A 16,743-nucleotide genomic window follows, 5' to 3' on the forward strand; every position below is an offset into this window, starting at 1 on the left:
AGTATAGGAACCCCACTAATGACCTCATTTTAGAAAGAAGACACCCCAAGGTATTCCGTTAGGAGTATGGTGAGTTCATAAAAGTTTTTATTTTTTTGTCACAAGTTAGCGGAAATTGATTTTGTTTTTTTTTTCCACAAAGTGTCATTTTCCGCTAACTTGTGACAAAAAATAAAATCTTCTATGAACTCACCATACTCCTAACGGAATACCTTTGGGTGTCTTCTTTCTAGAATGGGGTCATTTGTGGGGTTCCTATACTGCCCTGGCATTTTAGGGGCCCTAAACCGTGAGGAGTAGTCTTGAAACCAAATGTCGCAAAACGACCTGTGAAATCCTAAAGGTACTCATTGGACTTTGGGCCCCTTAGCGTACTTAGGGTGTAAAAAAGTGCCACACATGTGGTACCGCCATACTCAGGAGAAGTAGTATAATGTGTTTTGGGGTGTATTTTTACACATACCCATGCTGGGTGGGAGAAATATCTCTGTAAATGACAATGGTTTGATTTTTTTTTACACACAATTGTCCATTTACAGAGAGATTTCTCCCACCCAGCATGGGTATGTGTAAAAATACACCCCAAAACACATTATACTACTTTTCCTGAGTACGGCGGTACCACATGTGTGACACTTTTTTGCAGCCTAGGTGCGCTAAGGGGCCCAACGTCCTATTCACAGGTCATTTTGAGGCATTTGTTTTCTAGGCTACTCCTCACGGTTTAGGGCCCCTAAAATGCCAGGGCAGTATAGGAACCCCACAAGTGACCCCATTTTAGAAAGAAGACACCCCAAGGTATTCCGTTAGGTGTATGGCGAGTTCATAGAAGATTTTATTTTTTGTCACAAGTTAGTGAAAAATTACACTTTGTGAAAAAAAAAAACAATAAAAATCAATTTCCGCTAACTTTTGACAAAAAATAAATTCTATGAACTCGTCATACACCTAACAGGATACCTTGGAGTGTCTTTTTTCTAAAATAGGGTCACTTGTGGGGTTCCTATACCGCCCTGGCATTTTACGGGCCTAAAACCGTGAGTAGTCTGGAAACCAAATGTCTCAAAATGACTGTTCAGGGGTATAAGCATCTGCAAATTTTGATGACAGGTGGTCTATGAGGGGGCTAATTTTGTGGAACCGGTCATAAGCAGGGTGGCCTTTTAGATGACAGGTTGTATTGGGCCTGATCTGATGGATAGGAGTGCTAGGGGGGTGACAGGAGGTGATTGAGGGTGTCTCAGAGGGTGGTTAGAGGGGAAAATAGATGCAATCAATGCACTGGGGAGGTGATCAGAAGGGGGTCTGAGGGGGATCTGAGGGTTTGGCCGAGTGATCAGGAGCCCACACGGGGCAAATTAGGGCCTGATCTGATGGGTAGGTGTGCTAGGGGGTGACAGGAGGTGATTGATGGGTGTCTCAAGGTGTGATTAGAGGGGGCAATAGATGCAAGCAATGCACTGGCGAGGTGATCAGGGCTGGGGTCTGAGGGCGTTCTAAGGGTGTGGGCGGGTGATTGAGTGCCCTAGGGGCAGATAGGGGTCTAATCTGATAGGTAGCAGTGACAGGGGGTGATTGATGGGTAATTAGTGGGTGTTTAGGGTAGAGAACAGATGTAAACACTGCACTTGGGAGGTGATCGGACGTCGGATCTGCGGGCGATCTATTGGTGTGGGTGGGTGATCAGATTGCCCGCTAGGGGCAGGTTAGGGGCTGATTGATGGGTGGCAGTGACAGGGGGTGATTGATGGGTGATTGATAGGTGATTGACAGGTAATCAGTGGGTTATTACAGGGAAGAAGAGATGTAAATATTGCACTGGAGAATTGATAAGGGGGGGTCTGAGGGCAATCTGAGCGTGTAGGCGGGTGATTGGGTGCCCGCAAGGGGCAGATTAGGGTCTGATCTGATGGGTAACAGTGATAGGTGGTGATAGGGGGTGATTGATGGGTAATTAGTGGGTGTTTAGAGGAGAGAATAGATGTAAATACTGCGCTTGGGTGGTGATCTGATGTCGGATCTGCGGGCGATCTATTGGTGTGGGTGGGTGATCAGATTGCCCGCAAGGGACAGGTTAGGGGCTGATTGATGGGTGGCAGTGACAGGGGGTGATTGATGGGTGGCAGTGACAGGGGGTGATTGATAGGTGATCAGTGGGTTATTACAGGGAAGGACAGATGTAAATAATGCCCTGGCGAATTGATAAGGGGGGGTCTGAGGGCAATCTGAGCGTGTAGGCGGGTGATTGGGTGCCCGCAAGGGGTAGATTAGGGTCTGATCTGATGGGTAACAGTGACAGGTGGTGATAGGGGGCGATTGATGGGTGATTGATGGGTAATTAGTGGGTGTTTAGAGGAGAGAATAGATGTAAACACTGCGCTTGGGTGGTGATCTGATGTAGGATCTGCGGGCGATCTATTGGTGTGGGTGGGTGATCAGATTGCCCGCAAGGGGCAGGTTAGGGGCTGATTGATGGGTGGCAGTGACAGGGGGTAATTGATGGGTGATTGACAGGTGATCAGGGGGGATAGATGCATACAGTACATGGGGGGGGGGGGGGGTCTGGGGAGAATCTGAGGGGTGGGGGGGTGATCAGGAGGGGGCAGGGGGGGGGGATAAAAAAAAAATAGCGTTGACAGATAGTGACAGGGAGTGATTGATGGGTGATTAGGGGGGTGATTGGGTGTAAACATGGGTCTGGGGGGTGGGCAGGGGGGTCTGAGGGGTGCTGTCGGCGATCAGGGGGCAGGGGGGGGAAATCAGTGTGCTTGGTGCAGACTAGGGTGGCTGCAGCCTGCCCTGGTGGTCCCTCGGACACTGGGACCACCAGGGCAGGAGGCAGCCTGTATAATACACTTTGTAAACATTACAAAGTGTATTATACACTTTGTATGCGGCGATCGTTATGTTAACATCCCGCCGGCGCTTCCGTATGGCCGGCGGGATGTTGCGGCGGGTGAGCGGCGGAGGCGGAGGATCGCGTCACGGATGACGCGATCGCTCCGCCCATGCCCCTACAAGGACCGCCGCCTTTGGGCATGAGCTGGTCCTTGCGGGGTCCACTTCCCGGCCGCCTCTGTGCGTTAGGCGGTTGGGAAGTGGTTAAAGACTGGTTCCACGGCTCCAAGGTTAATATACTTTCAATTTAAATAGTTTAACATTTAATAAAAGAGTTCATAGTATGTACAGTGCTGCCCATAATTACCCATACTCCTGGGAAATTTTGACTTAAAGTTCCTTTTATTCAAGGAGCAAGTCATTTTTTGACGGGAAATGACACGTGTCTCCCAAAAGATAAGACAATGTGCAATAGGCATTATTGTGGGGGAAAAAAAAAAAAATTCTCAGCTTTTATTTACATTTGAGCAAAACGTGTCCTGTCAAAAATTATTCATATCCTTCTCAATAATCAAAAGAAAAAGCCTTAATTGGCTATTACAGCAATCAAATGCTTTCTATCAGAGGCGGCCTTTAGGGGTGGCAAGTTGGGCGATCGCCCCAGGCCCTGCACATGAAGAGGGCCCCGCATGTCATGCCCACCATACCGTGCTCATTTTGGTGGTGGTGAAAGAAAGGTCTACAGAAGTCTAACTGTTTGTGTTCTGAGCAGTGTGTCATTTACAAATACTCAGATTTTCCTATTTTGTTTTACACACCTTATATTTTGCACCAACCCCCCTTTTATTGCTCAGGTTTTCGTCTTCAGCATGCTTTACTGTACTATGCCATTTGCATTTTTGTAATGAATTTCTGCACTGACAGGAAGCTTGCCAAATGTCAGACTAAGGTAGCCTGCAAGAGCCTCGGCCTGAGGACCCCACGGGCATTTAGGTTAGTCAAGCATGAACTGGAACTAGAGGGGGCTCAGGCTGGAGCTTCCAGACTGGCTGGGGATTAGTGCTAGGTTTCATGGGGACCTAGGGATAGGTAGAGGCTGGCTGGGGAGCTAGGGATAGGTATAGTTTGATTACATTACATATTTTAATTGTTCCTATATTGAGTGGCTTAGTTTTTAAACAGTAATAAGGCATACTGCTTTAGAGGTGGACAAGTCCGTGACTGTGCTGATAAGGTACATGGCCTTCACTAATGGCTCTAGGCCCCGCATATGACACTCGCCCCAGGCCCCGCGTACTCTAAGGCTGCCTCTGCTTTCTATAATTGCAGACTAGCTTTTTGCATGTTACCACAGGTATTTTTGCCCATTCATCTTTAGCAATGAGCTCCAAATCTTTCATGTTGGAGGATCTTCTTGCCATCACCCTGGTCTTTAGCTCCCTCCAGATTCTCAATTGGATTCATGTCAGGACTCTGGATGGGCCACTGCAAAATGTTAATGTTGTTGACTGCTAACCATTTCTTCACTACTTTTGTTGTGTGTTTTGGGTCATTCTCATGCTAAACTGTCCACTGGTGCCCAAGGCCAAGTTTCTCTGCAGACTGCCTGATGTTGTATTTGAGAATCCTCATGTATTGCTCTTTTTTCATGGTGCCATTTACTGTGATTAGGTTCCCTGGTCCATTGGCTGATAAACACCCCCAAGGCATTATGTTTCCACCACCATGTTTGACAGTGGGGATGGTGTTCTTTGGGTTAAAGGCTTCTCCTTTTTTTATGCCAAATGAAGGAAACATCATTGTGACCAAACAATTCCATTTTTGTTTCGTCTGAGCATAACACAGAAGACCAGAAGTCTTCTTGTTTGTCCAGATGAGCATTTGCAAAGGCCAAGCGAGCCTGTGTGTGCCTTAGCTGGAGAAGTTGTGTCCTCCTTGGTCTGCATCCATGGAACCCAGCAGTGTGCAGTGTCCGTTGGATTGTCTGCCTTAAGACATTGCCACCAGTCGAACCCATATTCACTAGGATGGCCTTGGTGGTGATCCTTGGATTCTTTTTCACCTCTCTCACTATCCTCCTGGCTACCACAGGTGTCTCTTTTGGCTTCTGACCACGTCCTCTGAGATTTTCCACAGTGCGGAACATCTTATATTATTTAATAATACTTTGTACTGTAGCCACTGGAACTTGAAAACATTTAGAAATGGCCCTGTTGCCCTTTCCTGACTTGTGAGCAGCCACAATGTGCAGTCGCAGGTCCTCACTGAGCTCCTATGTCTTAGCCATGACTGTCCACAAACCATCTGCAGAGAGCTGCGGTTTCCACCTGTTGAGTAGAATAAAACAGCTGTTCCCAATTAACCAGGGTAATTAGGATGCTTTAGAACAGCTTGGACTATTTGAAATGGTGTAGAACTTTGGATTTTACCCCCCCCCAATACTGCCTCTTGTACATTGTCTTATTCTCTTTTGGGGAGACACATATGTCATTTCCTGTCAAAAAATTACTTGCTGGTTGAATTAAAGTAACTTCAAGTCAAAATTTGCCAGGGGTATGATTAATTATGGGCAGCACTGTATACAGAGTGGGGTATAGTACTGTATTAGCTAGTCCTTTTTTTTTTAACATTGAGTCTCAACCAGCTAGAAAGAGCATCAGCCAATCCCCAGTGGTACCAGATAACCAAAACTCTACTGTAATGAGTGTGCAGCCTCCATATCTCTCTTACTTAAAGAGACTCTGTAACAAAATGTTGAGCCTTATTTCTTCTATCCTATAAGTTCCTATACCTGTTCTAATGTGCTCTGGCATACTGCAGCCTTTTCTAGTTGCACTGTCTCTGTAATAAATCTTATCTTCTTTCCTCTGTCGGGCTCAGGCTGGAATGTGTGGAATGTGCAGCGCTGCTTGTGATAGGCAGAAGCTTTACACACCCTCTCTAAGCTCTCCTCTCAGCCTATCACACTCTGGTTAGCAGCCATGTCTTTTGTTTGTAAACACTGCCTAAAACTGGAAATTACAAGCCAGGATTGCAGCAGGGAGTGGCAGAAAAAGCACAGAGGGGCCCAGGAGAACATAATGAATAGAATGGTATGCTTTTTATTATAAGAATTTTAGAGTACAGATTCTCTTTAAGGCATGCTTTAACTGACAGCTGGATAAATTAAGCAGTTGTAATGTCATTGTTAAAGTGGACCCAAATTAAAAATACAAGATTTCAGAAATAAAATCTATTTTCTAAATTATAATAATAAATAGCAGCCTTTTTTCAGCTGCATGATGACAAATATAAAATATTTTACATTTATTGGAGGAACCCCTCCCTTCCTTTCAAATTGCCGGCATTTTTCCGGCAAACTGGTGGAGTAGATGGTGTCTGGCAATGGAGGAATTGCTAATGGCTGCCCCCAGTATAACCCTAGCTATGAAAAAAGAAGGGTGAAAAGCATGCACTGAAATGCTCATAGGTTTGAAGGAGTGTTTATTTATCTATGTATGTGTCAGAGTGGCGCAACTAAATGTTTTTAATTAAAAAAATGTTTGGTTTGGGTCCGCTTTAACTAACTATAAATATGATTGGCCCCGTGCAAATGCCATGGGGTAAAACGCTTCCAATGCCCTGAACACAAAACACACCAGCCTACATCAGTTTCATGGATAATCCAATAGTAAATTAGAAAAACTTTCTGAGTGGAACATCCTCTGCTCGCTGGACATAAAAAGGAACGGCACCTGTATACATTTTCTGGTGTTCTTGAGTTAGTCCATCTTCACTCTCACTGTGAAAAAGAAGACTCACTTTTGTGAACTGTCTGATGTGTAAGAAGAGCGGATTTCTGCTTAAAGTTTTTCCCACTCTCTGAATATGAAAATAGTTGCTCACCTGTGTGACTTCTCTGGTGATAAATAAGGTTTGCTTTCTCGTTGAAACGTTCCCCACACTCTGTACATGGATAAGGACGCTCACCAGTGTGAATTCTCTGGTGGGTGAGAAGCCAAAATTTACGCGTAAAAGATTTGCCGCACTCTGAACAGGAAAATGGACGCTCCCCCGTGTGACATCTCTGATGTCTAACAAGGTCTGACTTCAGTCTGAAACATTTCTCACAGTCTGGGCATGAAAAAGGCCGCTCGCCGGTGTGAATCCTCTGATGTCTAACAAGGTCTGACTTCAGGTTAAAACATTTCCCACACTGTGAACATGAAAAAGGCCGCTCACCAGTGTGACGACTCTGATGTCTTACAAGGTCTGACTTCAATATAAAACATTTCCCACACTCTGAACATGAAAAAGGCCGCTCACCTGTGTGACTTCTCTGGTGTGTAAGAAGACCCGATTTCCAATTAAAACACTTCCCACACTCCAAACACGCAAAAGGCCCCTCATCTGTGTGACTTCCTTGGTGATTAAACAGACTTTCTTTCTGAGTGAAACCATCCCCACACTCTGAACATGTAAAAGGGTTCTCACCAGTGTGAACTGTTTGGTGTGTACCTAGAGTTGATTTTTGGGTAAACAGTTTCCCACACTCTGAACATGTAAAAGCCTTCTGACCTGTGTGACTTTTCTCATGTGAAACAAGTGGTTCCTTTTCAAAATGGTCCAATTCAGATGAGGGAAATTCCATTTCATTAGTTTGTGTGAGAGTACATGGTTTACTAGATAATTGTCCAGAATTAGACTGATCAGATGGCCTGTTTGTCTCACAAGTTCTTGGGTGGACTTTTGGGGTACCAGGATGAGATCTGTCAGAAGATTCCTCAGGATTAGAGGGATGTGGTGATCTCACCTCATGGTAAAGTCTTTGATGTGTATTTCCAGTAAATAAGTTTCCTCCTGGAGAATACTGTGTGACGCCATTATCTTCTGCAATATCATCTTGAGGTGAGATAAGATGTCGCTCCGAGGTGTTCCCCACATCCTGTCCATCTATGGGGGGAATAATAATTGTTATACAACATGCATTATCCTGTGTGCAGGCTGCAGTCATGTATGCGGCTCCAGCAGTGAGTGATGTCACAGAGCTCTGGCATGTGTGACAGGAGTGCTGGGGAAAAGATAATGGGGTGCACATCTCTCCCAGTCTGTAACAGGGGTTAATGTTATTTCTAAGGTTGTGTCAGGATAGCTACACCTGAGAGATGATTGATCCTCTACTGCACTCAGCGCCAAACTGTTATCTAAAGAATCAAGTCCTGAATCTGAATATTAACTTAAGTAGACTATGGTCTGCAGCAGACTTAAACACTTGCGAACTCGCTGTCTCTGGTCCCTTAAGGAACTTAGGGTGTGATCACTAATTTGCTTACAGTGATCATGGGGTCAGGAGCAACTACCAAGATACAGAGCTCTGGTGTCAGTGTGACAGCAGAGTGAGTGGGTTGCAGCGGCACGGGAGCAGTGTGTGCGCGCAAACACAGAAGATGAATTCTACGCCCTGGCAAGGATACACAGGCAAAACCAGGGTGAAGACTTTAACTAGCGTGGTCCAGAAGTAGTTAAATTGTGGCAGTGCCCCTGGCAAACTGCAGACCTTTCTGGACCTTTTCTTCTACAGCAAGAAAACAAGCAAAATAACACCTAAAATCATTGTCATGCGTGTGCCCAGGTTGCCAGGAATGCATGGACCTTTCATATATTTTCACCTCATTTGCTGGGAACATGTTATACTGAGAAATGGAGATGGGCCTTTCATATGGTGTACAGGATCTCCCCCTCATTTGTTGGTACTATGATGTTATACTGAGGAATGGAGATGGGCCTTTCATATGGTGTACAGTATCTCCTCCTCATTTGTTGGTTGTATGATGTTGTAAGAAGGAATGGAGATGGGCCTTTCATATGGTGTACAGTATCTCCTCCTCATTTGTTGGTGCTGTGATGTTATACTGAGAAATGGAGATGGGCCTTTCATATGGTGGCTGGATAGTGCAATGGTTAAGGGCTCTGTTTCTGACACAGGTGACCAGGGTTACATTTTTTGCTCTTACTACTCAGTAAGCCAGCATCTATTCAATAAGGAGTTCTTTGGGCAAGACTCCCTAACACTGCTACTGCCTACTGAGTGCGCTCTAATGGCTGCCTCACAAGCGCTTTGAGTCCGACAGGAGAAAAGCTCTATACAAAAAAAAAAAAAAGGAATTATTATATGGTGTACAGTATCTCCTCCTCATTTGTTGGTGCTATGATGTTATACTGAGGAATGGAGATGGGCCTTTCATATGGTGTACAGTATTTCCTCCTCATTTGTTGGTACTACAATGTTATACTGGGGAATGGAGATGGGCCTTTCATATGGTGTACTGTATCTCCTCCTCATTTGTTGGTGCTATGGATGTTATACTGAGGAATGGAGATTGACCTTTCATATGGTGTACAGTATCTCCCCCTCATTTGTTGGTACTATGATGTTATACTGAGGAATGGAGATAGGCCTTTCATATGGTGTACAGTATCTCCTCCTCATTTGTTGGTACTATATTATACTGAGGAATGGAGATGGGCCTTTCATATGGTGTACAGTATCTCCTCCTCATTTGTTGGTACTATGATATTATACTGAGGAATGGAGATGGGCCTTTCATATGGTGTACAGTATCTCCTCCTCATTTGTTGGTACTATGATGTTATAGATGTTATACTGAGGAATGGAGATGGACCTTTCATATGGTGTACAGTATCTCCTCCTCATTTGTTGGGAATATTACTGAAACTGACATTATTTTGCTTGTATACCATTTACAGTGGTGTGAAAAACTATTTGCCCCCTTCCTGATTTCTTATTCTTTTGCATGTTTGTCACACTTAAATGTTTCTGCTCATCAAAAACCGTTAACTATTAGTCAAAGATAACATAATTAAACACAAAATGCAGTTTCAAATGATGGTTTTTATTATTTAGTGAGAAAAAAAAACCTCCAAATCTACATGGCCCTGTGTGAAAAAGTGATTGCCGCCCCCCCCCCCCTTGTTAAAAAATAACTTAACTGTGGTTTATCACACCTGAGTTCAATTTCTGTAGTCACTCCCAGGCCTGATTACTGCCACACCTGTTTCAATTAAGAAATCACTTAAATAGGAGCTATCTGACACAGAGAAGTAGACCAAAAGCACCTCAAAAGCTAGACATCATGCCAAGATCCAAAGAAATTCAGGAACAAATGAGAACAAAAGTACTGTAATTGAGATCTATCAACTGGTAAAGGTTATAAAGCCATTTCTAAAGCTTTGGGACTCCAGCGAACCACAGTGAGAGCCATTATCCACAAATGGCAAAAACATGGAACAGTGATGAACCTTCCCAGGAGTGGCCGGCCGACCAAAATTACCCCAAGAGCGCAGAGAAAACTCAGGCCACAAAAGACCCCAGGACAACATCTAAAGAACTGCAGGCCTCACTTGCCTCAATTAAGGTCAGTGTTCACGACTCCACCTTAAGAAAGAGACTGGGCAAAAACGGCCTGCATGGCAGATATCCATGGCACAAACCACTTTTAAGCAAAAAGAACATTAAGGCTCGTCTCAATTTTGCTAAAAAACATCTCAATGATTGCCAAGACTTTTGGGAAAATACCTTGTGGACCGTCGAGACAAAAGTTGAACTGTTTGGAAGGTGCGTGTCCCGTTACATCTGGCGTAGAAGTAACACAGCATTTCAGCAAAAGAACATCATACCAACAGTAAAATATGGGGGTGGTAGTGTGTTGGTCTGGGGTTGTTTTGCTGCTTCAGGACCTGGACGGCTTGCCGTGATAGATGGAACCATGAATTCTACTGTCTACCAAAAAATCCTGAAGGAGAATGTCCGGCCATCTGTTCGTCAACTCGAGCTGAAGTGAACTTGGGTGCTGCAGCAGGACAATGACCCAAAACACACCAGCAAATCCACCTCTGAATGGCTGAAGAAAAACAAAATGAAGACTTTGGAGTGGTCTAGTCAAAGTCCTGACCTGAATCCTATTGAGATGTTGTGGCATGACCTTAAAAAGGCGGTTCATGCTAGAAAACCCTCAAATAAAGCTGAATTACAACAATTCTGCAAAGATGAGTGGGCCAAAATTCCTCCAGAGCGCTGTAAAAGACTCGTTGCAAGTTATCGCAAACGCTTGATTGCAGCTATTGCTGCGAAGGGTGGCCCAACCAGTTATTAGGTTCAGGGGGCAATTTCTTTTTCACACAGCTCCATGTAGGTTTTGAGTTTTTTTTCTGACTAAATAATAAAAACCATCATTTAAAACTGCATTTTGTGTTCAATTATGTTATCTTTGACTAATAGTTAACGGTTTTTGATGAGCAGAAACATTTAAGTGTGACAAATATGCAAAAGAATAAGAAATCAGGAAGGGGGCAAATAGTTTTTCACACCACTGTATATTCTAGTCTTAGCGATGTGAAAACCTCCTGATTCTTTTTCACCTTCAGTCAATTTACACATCCTCAGTAGCAAGTGGAAATGTTACTATGTTAATGTTATTCAATGTTCATTACTCACCTGTATTGATATGCAGATGACATCCCTCCTGTTTAATTGCCCTCATCCTGTCGCATTTCTCCACGGACTGATGATCAACCCTCACATAAGTCTCTCCTTCTTTTTTAACCTCAACTTTTATATCAATACACCTTTCATTCTAAAACCACAAAATGATTGAAAACAACATTAAGAAGCTAAGAGCACAAAGATGGTCAGAATAAACAGAAGAATGTTTTTCCTCACACAGCATGTAATGTCCCTCAGTCACCTACCTGATAAAGGTGGGGGATGGTGGGATCTTCCTGTGGACAATCTGGGAAATAAAGAGGACCTGTACATCTTTCTGGTGGGGTTCTGTTACTGGATCCATCTGTAGGAAACACTCCGATTAATTCATTGTATCTTTGTACTTATCTGACGATGGGGGATCTAGGTGGACCCTCCATATTTCTCTCTTTTACAAGAAATGAAAGTCTCCTGGTGAGACTTACCTGGTGGTGTGAGGGGCGGATAATTCTCCATCATGGCATCCCTGTAGTGATCTTTGTGTCCATCTAGATACTTCCACTCCTGCACAAATAGTGACATCCTGAAGAAATTGAACCTCACGCACACAATGGGGTCAATTCACAAAACTTCTCATAAATGACTTAATTTTCTCCTGATTAATAAAAATAACCTTTCAGCACATTTACAAGCAAAATAATCACTCAAAGTAAATTGTTCCCGATTAACTTCACTTCAATATTACTTTTCTTAGCTTTATTATATTGGTTTTTTTCTTTTGCTATTTGGGAGCTTTAAAATGTAACATAGATAAGGTCAAAACAGATAAAAAGAGGTGAAAAAGCTTTGTGAAAGAATATCCATTGATGCAGTCACCATCGGACCCATCTCTTTTTGTTACTAGTAAATGCCCCATAATTCCCAGTACTGCTCACCTCTCCTGTCAGCAGCTCTATCATCTTATTTATGATCTCCAGGATCTCCTTCTCGTTATTTCTCCCAGGTATCAGGTAGTTAGGTGGAGGCAGTGTGACATGGGATGGGCCCTGGGGGTGGCGGCTGGGGGTCAATAGCTCACTAGATGTCTTCTTCACTACTTCATATTCCTATATAACAACATACAGTATCAACAACAGCCATATAATCCTCCTCACCTCTCCAGTCAGGTGTCTCCTTCATTAAAAGAGATAAGAGTGAAGTCCTCACCTCTCCAGTCAGTAGATAGATGATTTCCAATGTGAGGTTTAGCATCCTCTCAGTCACATGACTCCGGTCCTCCTCCTCCATCCTCACTTATGTGGTAATTTATACAAGAAGCTCTTCTCCTAAGATCAATCATAAACTGAGCATTACCTAAGCTGCAGGACTCAGGACTATATTAGGGTGGGAATATACAGTAATGCATATGCTGGATAACGCTTATTATAATACAATACACTATATAATAATAAAGCCCCTGGCCAGACTAATTTTTTTTAAGTATTTAGATTAGCAATCAGATTTAATTATATTGAAACAGTGGCAGCCAAGATAGGCAGACTGACTAGCAGTGTACAGAGTGCCTGCTGTTTATCCAAACTCCTCCCCCACCCTCTAGGATCCCACTACTTGTGCATTCACTCCAGTGTCACAGCTTGAATCCCTCACATGCTGATGTGTTGTGGGTGGCAATAGCTGTCCATGCCTCTTCTCCTAGCAGTCACACGGGTGAGATGGAGATTATAATGCAGCAGCCATCATTTCTTTTAGCAAAATGAAGGTACAGACAAGAAATGTATATTGCCGATGTGGTGAAAGATTTTGCAACCAGTTCCAATAATTTATAGGTATTAGTATGAGAAAGTGCAACCTAACCATTCACTTAAAGCTATACGTGTCAGAAAATGCAACTCAAACTAACCCTATTCTTACACAGAGCCCTCCCCTACCGATGCCTAACTAACCACGCACCCCCTCTGCCGATGCCTAACCTTAACCACCCCCCTGCCGTTGTCTAAACCTAACTAACCTTAACTGCTCCCCTCCAGCTGCAAACCCGGCATAAAAAAAATAAAAAAATAAATAATTGGTTAGGTGCCAGCAGTTGCAAATAACTACAGCCAGAGTAACTGCAAGAAGCTGCGCATGTTATGCACAGTCCGTGCAGCGCGCAGGCGCTGCACAGCAAGTTGCAAAATCTGTTGGGTCATGAAATCTTTCACCACACCAATATAGTGGGAGGACTCAGCAGATTTTTTAACAGTATTTAAATGTCACAGTGGCTGAATCCGGCATTGTGCAGCAAGTAATCAATGTTTTTGCTTTACTTCCTTACATTGAGCTTTGATTGGCAGATAAAGACATCCTGATCTGTGAATCACAATGATTTCCTGCAACTGATGTACATTAGAATATCGTTATACTGTAGTAAGCTCTGATATAGTAAACCTCTGGGTTTCAACTATCATCTATATGCAGATGACGCCCAGATTTACCTCCATACCACTGACCTCTCCACCACCACCATGGAGTAGGTATCCTCTGGCCTCTCGGCTATTTCATCCTGGATGTCTGCCAGGTTCCTAAAATTAAACTTGGATAAGACTGAACTCCTAATCTTCCCGCCCCGTGCTGCCTCACCACCCACTGACCTTTACATCACTGTCAATGGCACAATCATTCATCCAACCACACAAGCCTGCTGCCTGGGTGTCACCCTGGATTCGGCCCTCTCCTTCACCTGCCACATCCAAACCGTAGCTAGGGCCTGCTATTTCCACTTACGCAACATCTCCAAGATCCAGCCTTTCCTGACCCCAGACACTGCCAAACTCCTTGTCTATGCCCTAATCATCTCCCGCCTGGACTACTGCAACTCCCTCCTATCAGGCCTCCCTCAAAACCGCATAGCCCCCCTACAATCCATCATGAACGCAGCAGCCAGACTCATCTATTCCTCCCACCGCTCTGTCTCCACGACTCCCCTACGCAAATCCATTTATTGGCTTCCAATTCACTTCAGAATTAGCTTCAAGATCCTATGTTTGGCCTACAAATCCATACACAAGTCCTGCCCAACCTACATCTCTGACCTGGTCAGCAGATATACACCTGGCCGCCCACTTCGCTCCTCCAACAACCTCCTCTTAACCACCCCACGCATCTTGCACTCCCATGCACGACTGCAGGACTTCACTAGAGCTGCCCCCATCCTGTGGAACTCTCTCCCACTGCCCATCAGGCTCGCTCCCACCTTCAAAAAAGCACTCAAAACTCACTTCTTCAAGGAGGCCTACATTAACTCAACACTGCCCTAATCCTTTCTGCCAATAACTTCTTGCTGCACCCCCTCCTTTTGTGTCACCAACCCCTCCCTCTAGATTGTAAGCCTTTGGCAGGGCCCTCTCCCCTTGTGTATCATACTTGACTGTGTGCACTTTACCTAGAATTTGGAACTTGTAATTTTTACCACTACCACTCTAGTTTATGATCTGGCATTGTACTACTGTCTGCATTGTGTTGTGTATCTTTTTGCTATTACCTGTATTGTTGTATCTATTGTCTATTACCTGTATTGTTCTGTCACCCCTGTTATTGTCTGTAACCCTATTTATTGTACAGCGCTGCGTAATATGTTGGCGCTATATAAATCTAATAAATAATAATAATAGTAACCCCAGGTCCCCATCATGTGCCTGTATGAATATACAATCAGAGGTATAACAACAACCCAGGGCGCCTCCCTGCAAAATTCTCATGGGCCGCCAGGGATCCATTCCTCCCCCCACCCCACTAACAGCCTTTGACCCGACATCATTGCAGAGTAATGCAGGGAGCAGAGTAATACTTATCTGTGTGTCTCCTCCATGCATCACAGCCACACACACTCTGCTGCCATTTGCTGGCTCCCGATCACGTGACTCACATCGGTCATGTGATGCAGAGCTGGCGAATGGCAGCATGTATGGGCAGCTGTGATGCATGGAAGAGACTCCCAGTGCTGGAGCAGGTAAATATTAGGCCACAAGGCTATTCTAGGCGGCTGCTAGGGCCTGGAGAGAGTCTAGAGGCCTGGTGGATGTTAGCCCCAAATCACCAAACTAAAAAAGTCAGGTGACCATCAGCAGTGCACAAAAAGTGCTATCTTGCCTAGGGCCCTATTTGATCTTAATCCTTTTATGTGCTACTCTGCATGTGGGTGGGAAGAGGAGGGAGGGGATGCTGACCCCCAGAGCTATCAGCACATTTTTCTGTATCAGTTTCTATGTTTGTGTATCTGCAGGCCAGTCACAGTCAGAATGTGCCAATGCAGATATTGCAGGTAGACCGATTCCTTTTACTGTGAGATTATAAGAATACCATAGCGCAAAATTAAATAGAGAACAGAGGGAGCAGGCATGTTTAGTGGGTTCTCCTCATACCCACTACTCCCCCAGTTCTCCTCCGCCCCCTACGGTACTACCTACCGACCCCCCAAATTTACTTCCTGGTCAGGGTGGTTGGGCTGACTGCGCAGGTGCTGCCTGGAGGCCGGAAACGCTTGCGCACTGCTCCCAGTGAACAAGGACGTGAGCCGCCGGGCAGTGCCTGCGTAGTCAGCCGCGACCACCCCAACCAGGAAGTAATTTCGGGGGTCGATAGGCAATACATCAAATTAATCTGAGCTTTTTAAAACGGCACCCTGTGGTTGGCTGAAATCTGGGGTCCAGCATGCCACAATGATATATTTTCTGGATCTGTAGAACTACATCCAGCACAGCCAGGCCCGTTTTTAGGAGCCGTGCAGCCGCCCTGAGCGCTATTGGGAGGGGGGCGCTGTAATGGAGGGGGGAGCCGCAGCCGCATGGAGAGCAGCCCGACCTCTCCCTCCCTCCTTCTCCCCGGGCTGCCCTCCGTTCTGCCCCCTCGGAGTGCAGAGTGAGCGCGCAGGGAAGCGATATACACAGCTACTCACCTCCCTGGTTCCAATCGCCGCTCACTAGCTGCCGGTCTCCTCTCTGCATAGCCGCTGATACACACGCTGCTTCCTGCTAAACAGGAAGCAGTGTGTGCATCAGCGGCTGGGCAGAGGAGGAGACCAGCGGCGAGTGAGCGGTGATTGGAACCAGGGAGGTGAGTAGCTGTGTATAGCGCTTCCCTGCGCGCTCACTCTGCACTCCGAGCGGGGAGAACGGAGGGTGGCCCGGGGAGAGGGAGGGAGAGGTCAGGCTGCTCTCCCCGCGGCTGCGGCTCCCCCCTCCATTATGGGGGGCACCTACCTACCTACCTAACCTATACTGGGGGGCAGCTACCTACCTCACCTATACTGGGGGGCCGGGCACCTACCTACCTCACCTATACTGGGGGGCAGCTACCTAATCTAACCTATACTGGGGGGCGGCTACCTACCTCACCTATACTGGGGGGCCGGGCGCCTACCTACCTCACCTATACTGGGGGGCAGC

The 16,743-nt window shown here is 45.4% G+C and overlaps 1 protein-coding gene across 1 annotated transcript in view; it reads right to left on the reverse strand.

Annotated features, from left to right (window-relative positions):
- Positions 1 to 5,872: 5,872 nt before the first annotated feature.
- LOC137534769 (zinc finger protein 271-like) overlaps positions 5,873 to 16,743 on the reverse strand; it is a 34,049-nt gene continuing 23,178 nt past the window's right edge. The window contains exon 7 of the mRNA XM_068256407.1: positions 5,873 to 7,371. Within this exon, the coding sequence (XP_068112508.1) occupies positions 6,617 to 7,371 (755 nt within the window). The 3' untranslated portion in view covers positions 5,873 to 6,616. The remainder of the gene's footprint in view (positions 7,372 to 16,743) is intronic.

Source organism: Hyperolius riggenbachi, chromosome 10 (genome assembly GCF_040937935.1).
Source record: "Hyperolius riggenbachi isolate aHypRig1 chromosome 10, aHypRig1.pri, whole genome shotgun sequence".
NCBI lineage: Eukaryota > Metazoa > Chordata > Amphibia > Anura > Hyperoliidae > Hyperolius > Hyperolius riggenbachi.